At 37.8% G+C, this 16,929-nt stretch overlaps 1 protein-coding gene across 1 annotated transcript in view; it reads right to left on the bottom strand.

Annotated features, from left to right (window-relative positions):
* Positions 1–16,929, bottom strand: part of ADAM10 (ADAM metallopeptidase domain 10) — a 158,228-nt gene that overhangs the window by 114,213 nt on the left and 27,086 nt on the right. The window contains exon 2 of the mRNA XM_066276043.1: positions 3,823–3,973. Coding sequence (XP_066132140.1) covers positions 3,823–3,973 — 151 coding nt within the window. The remainder of the gene's footprint in view (positions 1–3,822; positions 3,974–16,929) is intronic.

Below are 16,929 nucleotides of genomic sequence, written 5' to 3'. Positions count from 1 at the left end.
GACTCCTACCTCTGCTTGTCAGAGTGTACTGGTCTGTCTACAAAGTTCAAAATAACCCAGGTATCTGCTACTCCATTCATTATATGGAAAATAAAGCCCAAAACATTTCCAGACTAACCAACTCCAGTTAGGATTTATCCAAGAAAATATTTATTTCCAGATTATCTGGGCCACATTCTTGATAGTAAATCTAGGATAAAAACACAGCTTTGCTGAGAAATTAAGAATTTTCTAAATTTCAGAAATTGCTTCACTTGGGTATAAGTTCTGATAAATGGGACGCCTGAGTGATATGTTAGCAAGGCACTACAGTATTTATCAATTTTATCATAACTTTGTGTGTGTGTGTATATATATACACATACATACATATATATCCTCTGTTCCCAGTGAACTTAAGCTGTATATTAATCAAGACAACAAAATAAAATAACTGAATTTGGATCTATTCTAGAAAATATAGTGTTAAACAAATTTCTGATCAAAGTACTTAAGAATACCATTTATCACACACATTGAGATTTCCTGATTCCAGGTCCTTTGCCTCAACCCGAAGCAAGGTCTCCCTCATTTTCAAGTATCTATAGCATCTCATCTGTAAAGCACCATATCACATTTTCCTCCTGTACAATAACTTCTTGTTCCGATTAGATTTGTTTACTTTTTCTTACAACTTAAACTAGGAAAATTTTAACCAGCAGTTAATATTTTTTGGAATGGCTAAATAACAGCCTGCACTCACATACTTGCTCGCTATCGCTCACACACACATGCACGCACGAACAGGAAGGAAAAAAAGAAACGGAGATAGGAAATTGGTTTCACCACATGTTCAATATGAATTATGTAACAGATATAATAAAATCCTAATGATGTAATAGGAATTTGGTATTCAAACTAAAAGCAGCTAGAATCTCAACTTCTCCTTTTGGTAATCACACTACACTTAAAATATAGTATTAAATTTATTTTGAGGTGGTTGCTAAAAACTTAGGGAGGCTTAATGAGTGAATATTACTTCATGGTGCTAATAAAGAATAGGTAATTTTAAAATATCTGAAGTCATAAAAATTTACAATGAAATGCTGCCACTAAAATTTTTACATAGACCTTGACCAGGCGGTGGCACAGCGAATAGAGTGTCAGCCTGTGATGCTGAGGTCCCAGGTTTGTAACCCCGAAGTTGCTGGCTTGAGTGCAACTCATACAGCTTGAGCATGGGGTCACTGACTTAAGTATAGGATCACAGACATGACCCCAAGGTCACTGGCTTGAGCCTAAGGTTGCTGGCTTGAGCAAGGTGTCTCTCTGCTTTGCTGTAGCCCCCCAGTCAAGGCACATATGAGAAAGCAATCAAGGAACAACTAAGGAGACTAAAGAGCCGCAACAAAGAATTGGTGCTCTGACCTGTGGTGGCACAGTGGATAAAACGTCGACCTGGAACACCTGAGGTCGCTGGTTCGAAACCCTGCACTTGCCTGGTCAAGGCACATATGGGAATTGATGTTTCTTGCTCCTCCCCCCTTCTCTCTCTCTCTCTCTCTCTCTCTCTCTCCTCTCTAAAATGAATAAATAAAAAATTTTTTAAAAAACCCAAAATTTATATGAAAAAGAGTTAAGTTCCTACAGAATCATATAAATGTTAAAATGAAGTAACATTGCATGAAACCACGTTATTCAAGGGCTTGCTATACTGATTAAAGTTTAAGGACACGAAAAAATAAAAGATTTGAAAAGTATTTCAAAAATTAAAATCCCAAGTCTTGAAAAAAAAAAAAAAGAATTGGTGCTTCTCATCTCTCTCACTTCCTGTCTGTCTGTCCCTATCTGTCCCCTCTCTCTGTCTCTGTCACACACACACACACACACACAAAAAAAAAAAAGTTCAAAGGAAGGTGTAAGTAAAGCTTCAAAGAAGTAGAATTTGAATTGTGTGCTAAAAGATGATGAAACAAGATGATGAAATAAATGACACAAGAAATAAACTGTACATAGTTTAATCACCAATTAGAAGATCATTCTGAGTGCAACTGACAATGTTGGGAAGTAGAATAAGTTTAGAATAACAGATTAGAATTAATTTACAGAGAATCTTATAAGCCAAGTTAAGAAAATATGGCTAACAATTGTTAATTGAAGACTTTAGAACAGGGGTCCCCAAACATTTTACACAGGGGGCCAGTTCACTGTCCCTCAGACCGTTGGAGGGCCGGACTATAAAAAAAAACTATGAACAAATCCCTATGCACACTGCACATATCTTATTTTAAAGTAAAAAAACAAAACGGGAACAAATACAATATTTAAAATAAAGAACAAGTAAATTTAAATCAACAAACTGACCAGTATTTCAATGGGAACTATGCTCCTCTCACTGACCACCAATGAAAGAGTTGCCCCTTCCGGAAGTGTGGAGGGAGCCGATAAATGGCCTCAGGGGGCCACATGCCGCCCGTGGGCCATAGTTTGGGGACCTCTGCTTTAGATCAATAAGCTAGCATGAAAAAGGAAGTATTTAGGCCCTGGCCAGTTGGCTCAGTGGTAGAGCGTCGGCCTGGCGTGCGGAAGTCCCAGGTTTGATTCCTGGCCAGGGCACACAGGAGAGGCGCCCATCTGCTTCTCCACCCCTCCCCCTCTCCTTCCTCTCTGTCTCTCTCTTCCCCTCCCGCAGCTGAGGCTCCATTGGAGCAAAAGATGGCCCGGGAGCTGGGGATGGCTCCTTGGCCTCTGCCCTAGGCGCTAGAGTGGCTCTGGTTGCGACAGAGCGACGCCCCGAATGGGCAGAGCATCGCCCCCTGGTGGGCGTGCCGGGTGGATCCCGGTGGGGTGCATGCAGGAGTCTGACTGCCTCCCTGTTTCCAGCTTCAGAAAAATAAAAAAAAATCGAAAAAGGAAGTATTTAAAAAACAATCATCTTATAGCAGTGCATAGGATAGCTTTCATGATAAATGGAGTAGAAGCTGGGAAACCGATTAGGAGGTGAATAATAAATCAAGATTACACCAGTAAAAAAAAGTACAAAAGTAGATTTACTAAGTACATACAGCAGGCAAGTAAGAGAGTCTGACAAAGAATACTCAAAGATTTTTGTATCTAAGTACCTGTAACAGACAGAAAAAAATACAGGGCTTGAGTCAGGGCCAAATCTGTGCTGTGTAATTTTAAAGTTAACACATTTAAGTCTTAGTTTCCTCAGATATAAGAAGATATTTAACTTGTTTGGGTGTTGAGAGGATTAAATAAGAAAATGTATCTAAAGCATCTATGCACCTGGAACACAGCAAGCACTAAATAACTGTGATTTTTTACCTCTCCCCTTTGGCTCCCTGTTCTTTATGCCTTAACAATTCTGTCTGAGAACTGAGCAGTACAGTAGGCAATCTATCTACAAGTTGTCATTTTAGAGCTGATAAAATTGAGCTCATGAGATATTAAATGACACTGACTTATTCAACAGCATACAACCAGCTACCTTCACTATTGGTACCAGAAGACAGATATACTGACCATAAAACACGTAAAAAATATTTTTAAAACCTATGAACATAAAATCTTTAAAGGCATATCCTCTAATAACACAATAGAGGATCTAATTCATAAATTTAAAAATATTTAAATGACTGTTTCCTTAACGATATTAAAAGGGCAAACCATTTTAAAAGAAAATATTTTTTAATGTATATAACCAAATTCCAATGTAGGCTGAATTTCCAAATAGGGACCTTTCCATCAAAGAACGTTAATGAGGGTATAAATTTTCTTCTTTTAACTTAGATTAAATATAGGGAAACTTCAAACACAGTCAGCAATAAATTTACTCACCTTCCATGGGCATGAAAATTTAGACGTAAAAACTGGTCCTCATGTGAAACTGCTCTTTTGGCACGCTGGTGTTTTTGGTGTAATGAATCCACATCATAAGATAACCCTTCATAATGTCTAATGTATTTAGTTAAAGGATTTCCATACTGACCTACAAAAAATAAACACTTCGATTAGTATCATCTTCAAAGCTGATTCTAGTTCTAAAATGATTCCATAATCATTCAAATACCTACAAATACACATGAAATAATTTTCTCACTAATCCTAAAACTCTATTTTCACATACAATTTTTAAAATTTTATTTAGAAAATTATATTTAATGGGGTGGCATTGATCAATAAGAGTACATAGTACAAATGTTTCAGGTAAACATCTCTATAGCATTTGAACTGTTGTGTTGTGTGCCCACTACCCAAAGTCAAATCATTTTCCACCACTATATATTTGTCCCTCTTTATTCCCTTCCCCCAAAATCCCCTCCCCCTGGTAACCACTTCACTTTTAACTATGTAAATGAGTCTCATTTTTATATCCCACCTATGTGTGAAATCATACAGTTCTTAGCTTTTTCTGATTTACTTCACTTAGTATGTTCTCAAGGTCCATCCATGTTGTCATTAATGGCAATATGTCATCATTTCTTATGGCTGAGTAGTATTCATTGTATACAAAGATGTACCACATCTTTATCCAATCCTCTATCGAGAGACAATTTGGTTGTTTCCATGTCTTGGCCATAGTGAATAATGCTGAGATGGACATGGGGATGCATACGTCTTTGTGTACCAATGTTTTCGAGCTTTATGGGTAGATACCCAGTAAAGAAATTGCTAGGTCATATGATAGTTCTATTCTTAATTTTTTTAGGAACCACCATACTGTCTTCCATGACTGTACCAATTTATACTCCCACCAGCAGTGAATGAGGGTCCCTTTTCTCCACAGCCTCTCCCAACACTTATTACCGGTCCTGTTGATAATAGCCAATCTAACAGGTGTGATGTGGTATCTCATTATAGTTTTGATTTGCATTTCTCTAATAACTAGTAAAGACAAGCACTTTTTCATATATCTTTTGGCTATTTGTGTCTTCTTGAGAGAAGTGTCTGTTCAGGTACTCTCCCATTTTTTAACTGGATTATTTGCTTGTTTGTTAAGCTTTGTGAGTTCTTTATATATTTTGGTTATTAACCCCTTATCAGAGCTGTTGTTTACAAATATCATCTCCCATTTGGTTGGCTTTTTGTTGTCAGTTTCTTTTGCTGTGCAGAAGTCTTTTAGTTTGATATAGTCCCATTCATTTATTTTTGTCTTTACTTCCCTTGCCGCTGGGGTCAAACTCATAAAATGTTCTGTAGGGACAAAATCCGTTAGTACCTATCCTTTTTTCTATGTATTCTTCCAGGTCTTATATTTAGGTCTGATCCATTTTGAGTTAATTTTTGTGCATTGGAACAAACTATATTCAGTTTCATTCTTTTGCATGTGGCCATCCAATTTTCCCAGCACCATTTATTGACAAAACTTTCTTTTCACCATTTTGTGTATTTGGCTCCTTTGTCAAAGATTATTTATTCATACGTGTATATATATGTGGTTTTATTTCTGGGCTGTCGATTCTGTTCCATTAGTCTGTATGTCTGTTTTTCTGTCTGTTTTATCATGGCTCTATAGTATAATTTGAAATCAAGTAGTGTGATACCTCCAGTTCCATTCTTTTTCCTCAGGACTGCTTTGGTTATTTGGGTTTTTTTATGGTTCCCTATAAACCTGATGAATTTTTGTTCTATTTCTTTTTTTAAAATGGCATTAGAATTTTAATGGAGATTGAATTAAATTTGTATATTGCTTTGGGTAATATGATATTAAGAATGTTGATTCTTCCAATCCATAAACGGAATATTTTTCCATTTTGCTGTGTCCCTTTCAATTTCTTTAAATAATGCTTGTAGTTTTCAGTATATAGATCCTTCACATCCTTTGTTTATTTCTCTTTTTTGTTGTTGTTGCAATTGTGAAAGGAATTGTTTTAATTCACTTTCTGGATTTTCAGTCTTGGCATAAAGGAAAGCTGTACAATTGTTATTTTTTATTTTTTATTTTTTTAATTCAGTAAGAGGACGGAAGGCAGAGAGATACTCCCACATGTGCCCCAACTGGGATCCAGCTGGCAAGCCCACTAGGGGACAATGCTGTGCCCATCTGGGGCACTGCTCCATTGCTCAGCAACCGAACTCCTTCCAGCGCTGGAGGTGGAGGCCATGGAGTCATTCCCCAGTGCCTTAGGCCAACCCGCTCCAACTGAGTCATGGCTGCAGAAGGGAGAGAGAGAAAGGAGAAGGGGAGGGGTGGAGAAGCAGATGGGCACCTATCCTGTGTACCCTGACCAGGAATCGAACCTGAGACCATTCACACACCAGGCTGACGCTCTACCACTGGGTAACCAGCTAGGGCCATGATAGACTTCTGTATACTGATTTTGTATTCTGCAACTTTATTATATTGGTTGTTTCTAATAGTTTTTCAGTGGAGTCTTTGGAATTTCTATATACAAGATCACATCATATGTAAAAAGTGATACCTTTACTTCTTCTTTCCCAATATGGATGCCTTTTATTTCTTTCTCTTACCTGACTGCTCTGGGGCTAAACTTCCAGAACTATGTTGAGTAAGAGTGGAGAGAATGGGCATTTAAAAAAAAACCAATGTAATGGGAATTTCAACCATACACAAAAGTTTGGATGTTAGCTATAGGCTTCTTAGATGTACATATATTTTTGAAAAACTTACCATAATGGAAATTTCAACCATACACAAGTTTGGATATTAGCCATAGGTTTAACATAACTGTCTTTTATTAAGTTGAGAATGTTGTCTTACTTTACTGATAAAAGCTAAAGGAACAAATGTTGACTTTTGTCACATGTCCTTTCAGCATCAATTAAGATGATTATATTGGACCCTGGCCAGATAGTTCCATTGGTTAGTGCTACTCAAGTCATCCCGATACACCAAGGTTGCAGGTTTGATATCCCCAGATAGAGAATAAGAATTAATGCATAATTTAATGGAACAACAAATTAATGTTTCTTTCTTCCTCTCTCTAAAATCAATAAATATAAAAAACATTTTAAGGTGATTATATTGGTTCTTTCTTTTTAGTGTTTTTATTTTTTTGAGAGAGACAGACAGGCAGGCAGGCAGGCAGGCAGGGAGAGAGAGAAACGGGAAGCATCAACTTGTAGTTGCAGCACTTTTTTTTCTTCTATTTCAAGTGAGGGGAGGGAAGATAGACTCCTGCATGCACCCTGATGGAAATCTACCCAGCACCACCATGTGGGGCCGAAATTCTGTCCATCTGGAGCCTTGCTCGCAACCAAGATTTTTTTAGTGCCTGAGGCAGAGGCTCCACAGAACTATACTCAGCACCCAGGGACGATGCACTCAAACCATTCAAGCAATGGCTGCGGGAGAGGAAGAGAGTGAAGGTAAGGAGGTGGGGGTTGGAGAAGCAGACGGTGGCTTTTTCTGTGTGCCCTGACTGGGAATCAAACCTAGGACATTCACACGCCAGGCTGATGCTCTACCACTGAGTCAACCAGACAGGATAGTTGTAGCAGTTTGGTTGTTTTCTGATTGCTTCACATACATGCCTTGACTGGGGAGTAGGGGGGGCGCTCCAACCAAGTCAGTGATCCTTGCTCAAGCCAGCAACCCTGGGTTTGAAGCCAGCAACCTTTGAGCTGAAGCCAGTGACCAAGGGATCATGTCTATGATCCCATACTAAAGCCAGTGACCCAACACTCAAGCTGGTGAGCCTATGTTCACAAACCAGATTAGCCCATGCTCAAGCCAGTGACCTTAACGGCATCCCAGATTGATGCTCTATGCCAGTGGTTCTCAACCTTTTTGAAGTCGGGGCGCATTTAAAATCCTACAAATAATTGTAGGCGCACTATATACAAATTTCTGAGAAATATGTTATAATAATTAAGACAGATATTAAAGAAAAAAATATAAAGTCCAAGCGTGCTTTTATGGTAATTAAAAAAAATAAATATGACACAAATTTATTGACATTAAAAAACACTTTTGCCCTGGCCGGTTGGCTCAGCGGTAGAGCGTCGGCCTAGCGTGCGGAGGACCCGGGTTCGATTCCCGGCCAGGGCACACAGGAGAAGCGCCCATTTGCTTCTCCATCCCTCCGCCGCGCTTTCCTCTCTGTCTCTCTCTTCCCCTCCCGCAGGCGAGGCTCCATTGGAGCAAAGATGGCCCGGGCGCTGGGGATGGCTCTGTGGCCTCTGCCTCAGGCGCTAGAGTGGCTCTGGTCGCAACATGGCGACGCCCAGGATGGGCAGACCATCGCCCCCTGGTGGGCAGAGCATCGCCCCTGGTGGGCGTGCCGGGTGGATCCCGGTCGGGCGCCTGCGGGAGTCTGTCTGACTGTCTCTCCCTGTTTCCAGCTTCAGAAAAAAAATGCAAAAAAAAAAAAAACTTTTATGTTACATTTTTTATGCTTTTTAGAACTCTTAAAAATGAGTTAAAAAAAAAACAAAAAAGTTATCTTTTTATATATATATAGATAGATAGATAGATAGATAGATTCTTAGTAAGATTTAGTAAATTTGGCAGGTCCCAGTGTGAATGTGTTAAGTTTTTTCATTCTTGTGTTTATGAGAAACATGAGCCTGATGTGTTCTAGCGATTTCTTCAATGTTTGGGCATGTATTTGAAAGGTAAACTCTCATTTCCTCATCAACACATTGAAGAATTCCTCTCTTTTTACTCTTAATTGTGTTGATAGCAGAAAACCCCCACCATATATATCATCTTAACTTTACACCAAAGGATAGAAGAAACTTGTCTCCAGTCTTTCTGGGGAACATGGAGGGTAGTGTAAACAATCTAGCCTTCTGCCACCTAATCAGGCAAGTGAGGTGGGAGGTTGGGCAGACTGTCAGCTTACAGCCAATTCCCCACACCTCTGTCCCCCCAAAATCTAAACTCCAAAAACTGTTGGTATTTTGGTCCCCAACAGGCACATATTTCTCTGGAATACCATAGGGTACACCTGGAAATCTTCTAGGCACACCAGTGTGCCCTGGCACACACTTTGAGAACCACTGTGCCACCACTCATCAGGCTCTTTCTAATTTTTAATATAGAGAGTTGACTGATTTTCTAATGTTAAACCAATCCTGCATTACTGAAATAAACTCCACTTGGTAATAATGGTGTATTATCTTTTACAATATTGTTGGATTCAATTTCCTATAATTTTGTTTAGAATTTTTATCTATGTTTATGAGAAACATCGGTCTGTAGTTTTCTTGTACTTAGCTGTCAAATTTTGTTTTGAGTGAAAAATGAGTTGGGAAGTATTATCTCTCCTTTAGTTTTTTAAACAAATTTATGTAGAACTGGCATTATCATCACCTTCAGTGTTTTGTAGAATTCACCAGTGAAGCCATCTTGGCCTAGAGTGAGTGAAACCTTTTCTTTGTGAAAAGGTTTTACCCACAATTTCTATTTCAATATAAATATACTATATATAATATCTGTAATATATTAAGCCTTTGAGTAGTACATTCATGTACGTCCTCATGCCTCCTGACAATCCAGAGTACAATCAATTTATTTTTAAAAGGTGTAAGGTAACATTAAAAAAGGATAAATGTCTGTTCTTTATTTCCATAAATTGGTTATCAAACATGATTTTAAATTGATAAAACTGTAACTGGAACTAATTTCATTTTTTGAAAAAAAAAAACTCACTCCCGGGGGTCAGTGAGCATGAAAAAAATTCACTATTCAAAAGGTTAACTATTTCAATTTCAATATACATTAGAAAATATTCAGGTTATCTACTTCTTTAGTTAACTTTAAGATTTGTTCATTTCACCCAAGTTGTTGAAGTTATGGAGATAGTGGTTTATAACTTTCCCTTACAATATATCTTCTGAATCTCTCATTCCCGATATTGGTAATCTGCATCTTCACTCCTTTGCTCTAATTAGGATAATAGAAATTACTGGATTTTATTGATCTTCTCAAAGGACCAACTTTTATTTCCTTTGATTTTCCTTCACTATTTCTATTTAGTTGATTTTCCCTTTGACCTTATCTCCTTACTTTTTTTTTTATTTAAGTTCATCAGGTGAGGCCTTTGATTTAAGACCTTTGTTTCTAATTCAGGGTTTTAGTGAATAATTGTCCCCTGAATAATTTTTTTTTTTTAACAGAGTCAGTGCCAGAGAGAGGGACAGACAGGAACGGAGAAAGATAAAAGCATCAGTCATTAGTTTTTCATTGCGACACCTTAATTGTTCATTGATCGCCCTCCCATATGTGCCCTGACTGGGGGGCTACAGCAGACCGAGTGACCCCCAGCTCGAGCCAGCGACCCTGGGTCCAAGCTGTGAGCTTTGCTCAAACCAGATGAGCCCACACTCAAGCTGGCAACCTCAGGGTCTCGAACCTGGGTCCTCCCCATCCCAGTCCGACACTCTATCCACTGCACCACCGCCTGGTCAGGCTCCCCTTAATAATTCTTTAGCAGTATCCAACAGATTCTATTGTTACTATTTCATTCTGTTCAATTTATTTCCCGCTGATTTCTTCTATGATCCATGTGCTATTCAAAAGTCTGTTAGTTTCCAAATACTGAGGATTTCTTGGCTATCTTTCTTTTACTGACTTCCAATTTAATTCCCTATAATCAGGGAACTTATTTTGTATGACATCAATTCTTTCAAATATATTGAGATTATTTTATGACCTAGAATATGGTCTATCTTTACAAATGTTCCATACACACCTGGGAAAAATGTGAACACACCATTAATGATGAGTGTTCTAGAAATGTCAATCTCTGCTTTTATTGAGTAGAGTGTTCTAGAAATGTGAACCAAATCAGGTTGGTTGATGGTACTGGTCAAGTCTTCTCTATCCTTACTGATTTTCTATTTACCTATTCTATTAATGAGAGAGAAGTACGGAAATCTTTGCCAATGACTGTGACTTTATTTCTCCTGCCAGTTCTTTGCTTTGAAACTCTGTAATTACATATATGTTAATTATTATGACTTTTAGATTCACTCTTATAATCAAATGATCTTTATTCTTTGTGATATTTTATGTTCTACAATTGCCTCATCTAATATTAATAGTCATTTCATCTTTTTTTTATTGACATGGTATATAATCCTTTTCTATCCTCTTACTTTTAACTTATTTATGTCTTTTTATTTCAAGTGAGTTTCTTGTAGGTAGCAAATAGTTGCATATTAGTTTTTTATCCAATCCAATAATTGGGGTGTATAGACCATTTACATTTAAAGTGACTACAAATGTGGGAGGTTTAAGCCTATTATCTTGCTTTGTATTTCTATTTGTCTTTTCTGTTCTTATTTCTTTCTTTTGGACTAATTATTTTTTATGATTCTATTCTATTTCTTCACTGGCTTATTAACAAAACTCTTTCATTATTTTAGTGGTTGCTTTAGAGCTTACAGTCTATACCTTTATCTTATCCAAGCCTGCTTTCAAATGGTATTATAACAGTTCAGGAATAATATAAGAACTTCACATTAGTATACTTCCACTTCTCTCCTTCTGGGTTTTAGGCTATTACCACCATACATTTTATTTACATATACCTTATAAACCCCACAACACATTGGTATTGTTTTGGTTTAAACTGATAATTATCTTTTTTTTTTTTAAGTATCTATTTTCCTATACCCTCACTATTAGCAGTGTTGGGTTTTTTTTTACTTTTTTTCGTGTTTATTTTATTGATTTTAGACAGAGGAAGTGAGATACAGGAACATCAATCTGTTCCTGTATGTGCCCTGACCAGCGATCGAACCTGCAACCTTTGCACACTAGCAGTGGTCAGAAAACTCATTAGTCAACAGAGCCAAATATCAACAGTACAACGATTGAAATTTCTTTTGAGAGCCAAATTTTTTAAACTTAAACTATATATGCAGGTCCATTCCTTATAGAGGTAGCGCCTGCACATGGTATTTTGTGGAAGAGCCACACTCAAGGGGCCAAAGAGCCACATTTGGCTCATGAGCCGCAGTTTGCCAACCAGGGCACTGTGGGGTAATGCTCTAACCTACTGAGTTATCCAGTCAGGGCTAAATTGATAACAATCTTTTAAAGAACTATATATAACAAGAAAAAAATCTTCTCTATTTGTCATTTTCCTCATTTGTCAGGTCTCCTCATTCTTTTGTGAAGAACCATTCTTTTGTGTACTTCCACCTAGTATCATTTTCCTTGTACCTGGATGACTTCCTCTAACATTTCTTCTGCTGGTGAAAATCTCTTCTAGCTTTGTATGTCTGAAAGTCTTTATGTTGTCTTCATTTTTGAAAGATATTTTCACTGGGTACAGAACTCCAGGCAAACCGGTGTGAATGTTTTTCTCTAGGTACTGTTAAACTGTCTTTTTACTTGTATTCCTTCTGACAAGAAATCTGCCATCCTTATCTTTAGTCTTCTGAATATAACTTTTTTTCCATTCCCAGTTGCTTTGAAGATTTTCCTTTTTTTAACTGGCTATGAGTAATTTGATTATGATGTGTTTGTAATACTTCTTCAACTTTAGTGTCTGTGAACTTCTTGGATGGGTGAATTAATAGTTTTTCAACCATTATTTCTTTTTTTTTTTTTACTCCCCCCACCCAAGTACTCCAATTATAAGTATATTATGACTCAAACTTTTCCCACTGCTCACTCAAAATGATCTTTTACATAGTTACTAGAAAATCCTTTTTCTCTGTTTCAATCTGAATAGGAAGTATCCTATTACTATGTCTTCTAGCTCACTAATATTCTGCAATGTCTATTCTGTTGTTAATGCCATATAGTGTACTTTCCATTGAAAAAAATACTGTAATTTTTCTCTCCAGAAGTTAGATTTGTAACTGTTTCCTATCTTCTATGTTTCCATGTAACTTTTGAAATATAAGGAATATGGTTATAATAACTCTTTTAATGTTCTTGTCTAATTCTAATACCTGTGTCAGTTCTAAATTGCCTCAAATTGATAACTTATTCTTCTCACTATGGACTGTATTTTCCTGCTTCATTCCTGCATGCCTCATCATCTTTCACTAAATGGACGCCAAACATTGTGATTTTCAGCTTGTTGGGTTCTGGACATTTTTTGTATTCTTACAAATATTCTCAGGCTTTGTTATAAGATAAAGTAAGGTTGCTTGGAAACACTTTGATCCTTTGAGACTTGCAGTTATGAGTACTCAATGTTGGGCTAATTATTCCCCACTACTGAGGCAAGACCTAGTGGAGTTCTCTACCCTATTGCTCCACAAATTATGAGTCTTTCCAGTGTGGCCAGTAAGAACAGGCACTACTTCTCATTCTATGTGAACATGAGGGTGCTTTTTCTATCCCTGGCCTCAGGTAGTTTCCTCATATGTACACAGTGATCAGTAATCTGCTGAACACTCCAAGCAAATTCTTACCAGATCTCAGAGAGTCTCTCTATGCAGCAATCTTCACTCTAATATTGTCTGCGAATTCTAACTGTTTTGGTTTCCCCTGACTCTCTTCCATTCTATCTACTCAACTCAAAGAGTTCGTTGGCCTCCACTTAGATTCCCCCTCATAGCACTGCAGGTGGAATTCTCCCAAGGCAGGGAGCTGGAGCAATCACAGGTCTTGCTACATTTGCTTCCTCTTTCCCAAGGATCACTGTCCTTCATGTCCTGGTGACCCTTGTCTTAAAAAACCATTGTTTTCACAGTTAATTCCCTAGTTTTCTTGGTTTTATCGAGTACAAGTATAAAGCTGGTCCTGTTTTTTCTACTTCCACCATGAGCAGAAGTCAGAATTATTGATTCCTTGACAAATCAAGTAAAATTTCTCCCCAAAGAGCACTGCCTTCTTTTATAAAATAAATAAAACACCAAATTAAAAAAAAATAATGATAATGGCTTGACTAGTGGTGGCGCAGTGGATAAAGTGCCAACTTGGGACACTGAAGTCCCAGATTCAGCCCCCGAGGTTGCTGGCTTGAGCACAGGCTCATCCAGCTCGAGCGCAGAGTCATTGGCTTGAGCCCAGAGGTCGCTAGCTTGAAGCCCCAGGTCTCTGGCTTGAGCAAGGGGTCTCTGGCTCAGCTAGAGCCACCCAGTCAAGGCACGTACAAGAAGCAATCGATGAACAACTGAAGTACCACTACTACGAGTTGATGCTTCTCATCTCTCTCCCTTCCTGTTTCTGTCTCTCACTAAAAAGAAAAATTAAAAATAATTATAATGATTTGCCTCGTATTATATGAAGCCAAAGTGTTCTATCAATAGAATTTTTGTGTATTCAGTCAGTGGCTAGTCATTATTTGGTTAAGGACACAAACTATTAAGTCATATCATCTGGGTTTAAGTTCAAGAGATTGCACAACAAGGTAAATATACTTAACATTACTGAACTATACACTTAGAAATGATTACGATAGAAAATTTAATGGTAAGCCGATCTTTCACAAGACTAAAATTATCTGGGTTTGAATCCCATGACCTTCATTTATTAGCTTAATCAAATGACAAATTCAGCTTCAGTTACCATCCTTAAAATGGAGAGAGGCAGAACACACCTCTCTCTTAAGGCTGGTACCAGGACTAAATAATTTAAGGGGTACATGATAATTAACAAAGTGATTACCCTACATCACGATATGGTTGGCACAATCATCATCATCATTATTATGTGGGAGTCTGTCACTTTGCATCCCCACTTCTCACTTAAGAAAAAAAAGTCAACTTTTTTAGTCACAGTTCAGATAAAGTATTTTGCCACATCTGATAACTTAAAATCACTATTGCTGTGCCACTGAAGCACATGTAATAAAAGCTCAATTATTTACATGGAGGAACACAACAGGGAGAGTTACTAAACAAAGTCATCTTTCTTGTCTCTATCCCATACACAAAGAAGTTTTATAAAACAACGTAACTGTTTACTTTTACTGGCAAAGGACCTGAGTACTGAATCTTTATAATTGAGATAGAACATGATTCATAGGCTTTAACTGGGAAAATTTTAAATGCTACCCAGAGACAAAAAGTTATCAAGTCTACTTCATTATCTTTAAGATTTATGTTTCTGTATTTAACTATGCCTAAATATCAGTATTTATGATATGACCTCAATAATGTAAAAAAGAAATCACTCAAGGTAAGAGAATATATTAAAACTGTATTATGTCATTTCTCTCCCCCAATACTTACTAAAACAAAGTGGGAATCATGAAAACAAATGCAAAATATATATCTATAAAAAGCAGCCTACTCTTCACTTTTAAAAAATCCTCAAAATTAAAACCAAATAAGAAAGGGATATAACCAGTGAGTATGGAGCTGGCTGTTACAGGCTTACAATGCCAATTCTATTCCTGTGTTCAACAGATTATGCTGATAGTTTGAAAACAGCGATGGGGAAAGAGTACACCACTAAAATCAGAAAAAAACTACAAATCAGTTATTTTTTCTTGTTTTCAAGAAAATCAGTATACTAATATAACACTGGGCATAATTTGATGGTATAATCTTTCAAACAAGCAGCCAAGGAAATACACAGAACATTCTAATGAGAATGTGAAAAAGCTTAATACATTGGACTCCTGATGCTGCCCCCAACCCTCAGAAGTCATACAATTCACTTTTTTACAAATCTCAAAGGAAAACAGAGTCCTGGAATTCTCAAGGAATTGTATATGAGGCCCTGGCCAGTTGGCTTAGTGGCAGAGCATTGGCCCAGTCTGTGGATGTCCCGGGTTAGATTCCTGGCCAGGGCACACAGGAGAAGTGACCATCTACTTTCCTACCCTTCTGCCTTTCCCTTCTCTCTACCTCTCCCTTCCCTTCTGCAGCCAAGGCTCCATTGGAGCAAAGTTGGCCCAGGCACTGAGAATGGCACCATGGCCCCACCTTAGGCACTAAAATGGCTCCAGTTACAACAGAGCAGTGGCCCCAGATTTAAAAAAAATTTTTTTTTAATTTTTTTAAGTTGTATATGATCATGCCTATGACAGCAGAAAAGTGAGTAAAACAAAAATAATCAGTCCCTCAAGTTATGGCTTGAAGGGAAAAAATACATTGGTCCCAGAGAAAAGGAAAAAAGCAGTTACATTATATCGCAGCAAAGAGAACACGACAGAGAAGAGCCACACAACCATATTAATAACATTGTTCAAACATACTAGAAAAAATAAAAATAAAAAAAATGAAAAACACAAAAAATCCCAAATGATAAGAAAACCAAAACACATCTGGAAATAATCCTGGATAACTAGAGTCCACCTTAGATGATATTAAGGAATTCCTAGCATCCAAAGAAAACCCTGTAATATATAAAATTGTGGGTATAGCACTCAGAAAAAAAAGCAATTTATTCATGGGATAAAATTAGCCACAGGTTAAATAAAAGGCTCTCTAGCGCTAACCTAACAAAACTTTTAAAAGCAATCTTCCAAAGAATTTAATTGATTCCAAGAAGCTTAAATGTACACAAAAATTGTCTGACAACATTCAAAGGAAAGACAAAACCAAACACACAATAAAGGAAAAATCAGAATGATCTGTATTCAATCAAAAATTACCATGCAGGCCCTGGCCAGCTAGCTCAGCGGTAGAGCATTGGCCTGGCGTGTGGAAGTCCTGGGTTCGATTCCCAGCCAGGGCACACAGGAGAAGCACTCATTTGCTTCTCCACCCTTCTCCCTCTACTTTCTCTCTGTCTCTCTCTTCCCCTTCAGCAGCCAAGGCTCCACTGGAGCAAAGTTGGCTCGGGAGCTGAGGACAGCTCCATGGCCTCTGCACCTGGCTAGAATGGCTCCGGCTGCATCTGAGCAACCCCCAGATGGGCAGAGCATCGCCCCCTGGTGGGCATGCCGGGTGGATCTCGGTCGGGCACATGCAGGAGTCTGACTGCCTCCCCACTTCTCACTTCAGAAAAAAAAAAATTACCACACATATACAAAACTCAGGAAAATATATTTTTCAACCATAACTAAGAAAAATGTCAGACAGTAGTACCAAATTAGAGATAATGTAATTAACATACAAAGA

Source organism: Saccopteryx bilineata, chromosome 4 (assembly GCF_036850765.1).
Source record: "Saccopteryx bilineata isolate mSacBil1 chromosome 4, mSacBil1_pri_phased_curated, whole genome shotgun sequence".
In the NCBI taxonomy this organism is placed as follows: domain Eukaryota; kingdom Metazoa; phylum Chordata; class Mammalia; order Chiroptera; family Emballonuridae; genus Saccopteryx; species Saccopteryx bilineata.
Note: the sequence above shows the minus strand (reverse complement) of the source record. Positions and strands in the feature narration are given on the sequence as shown.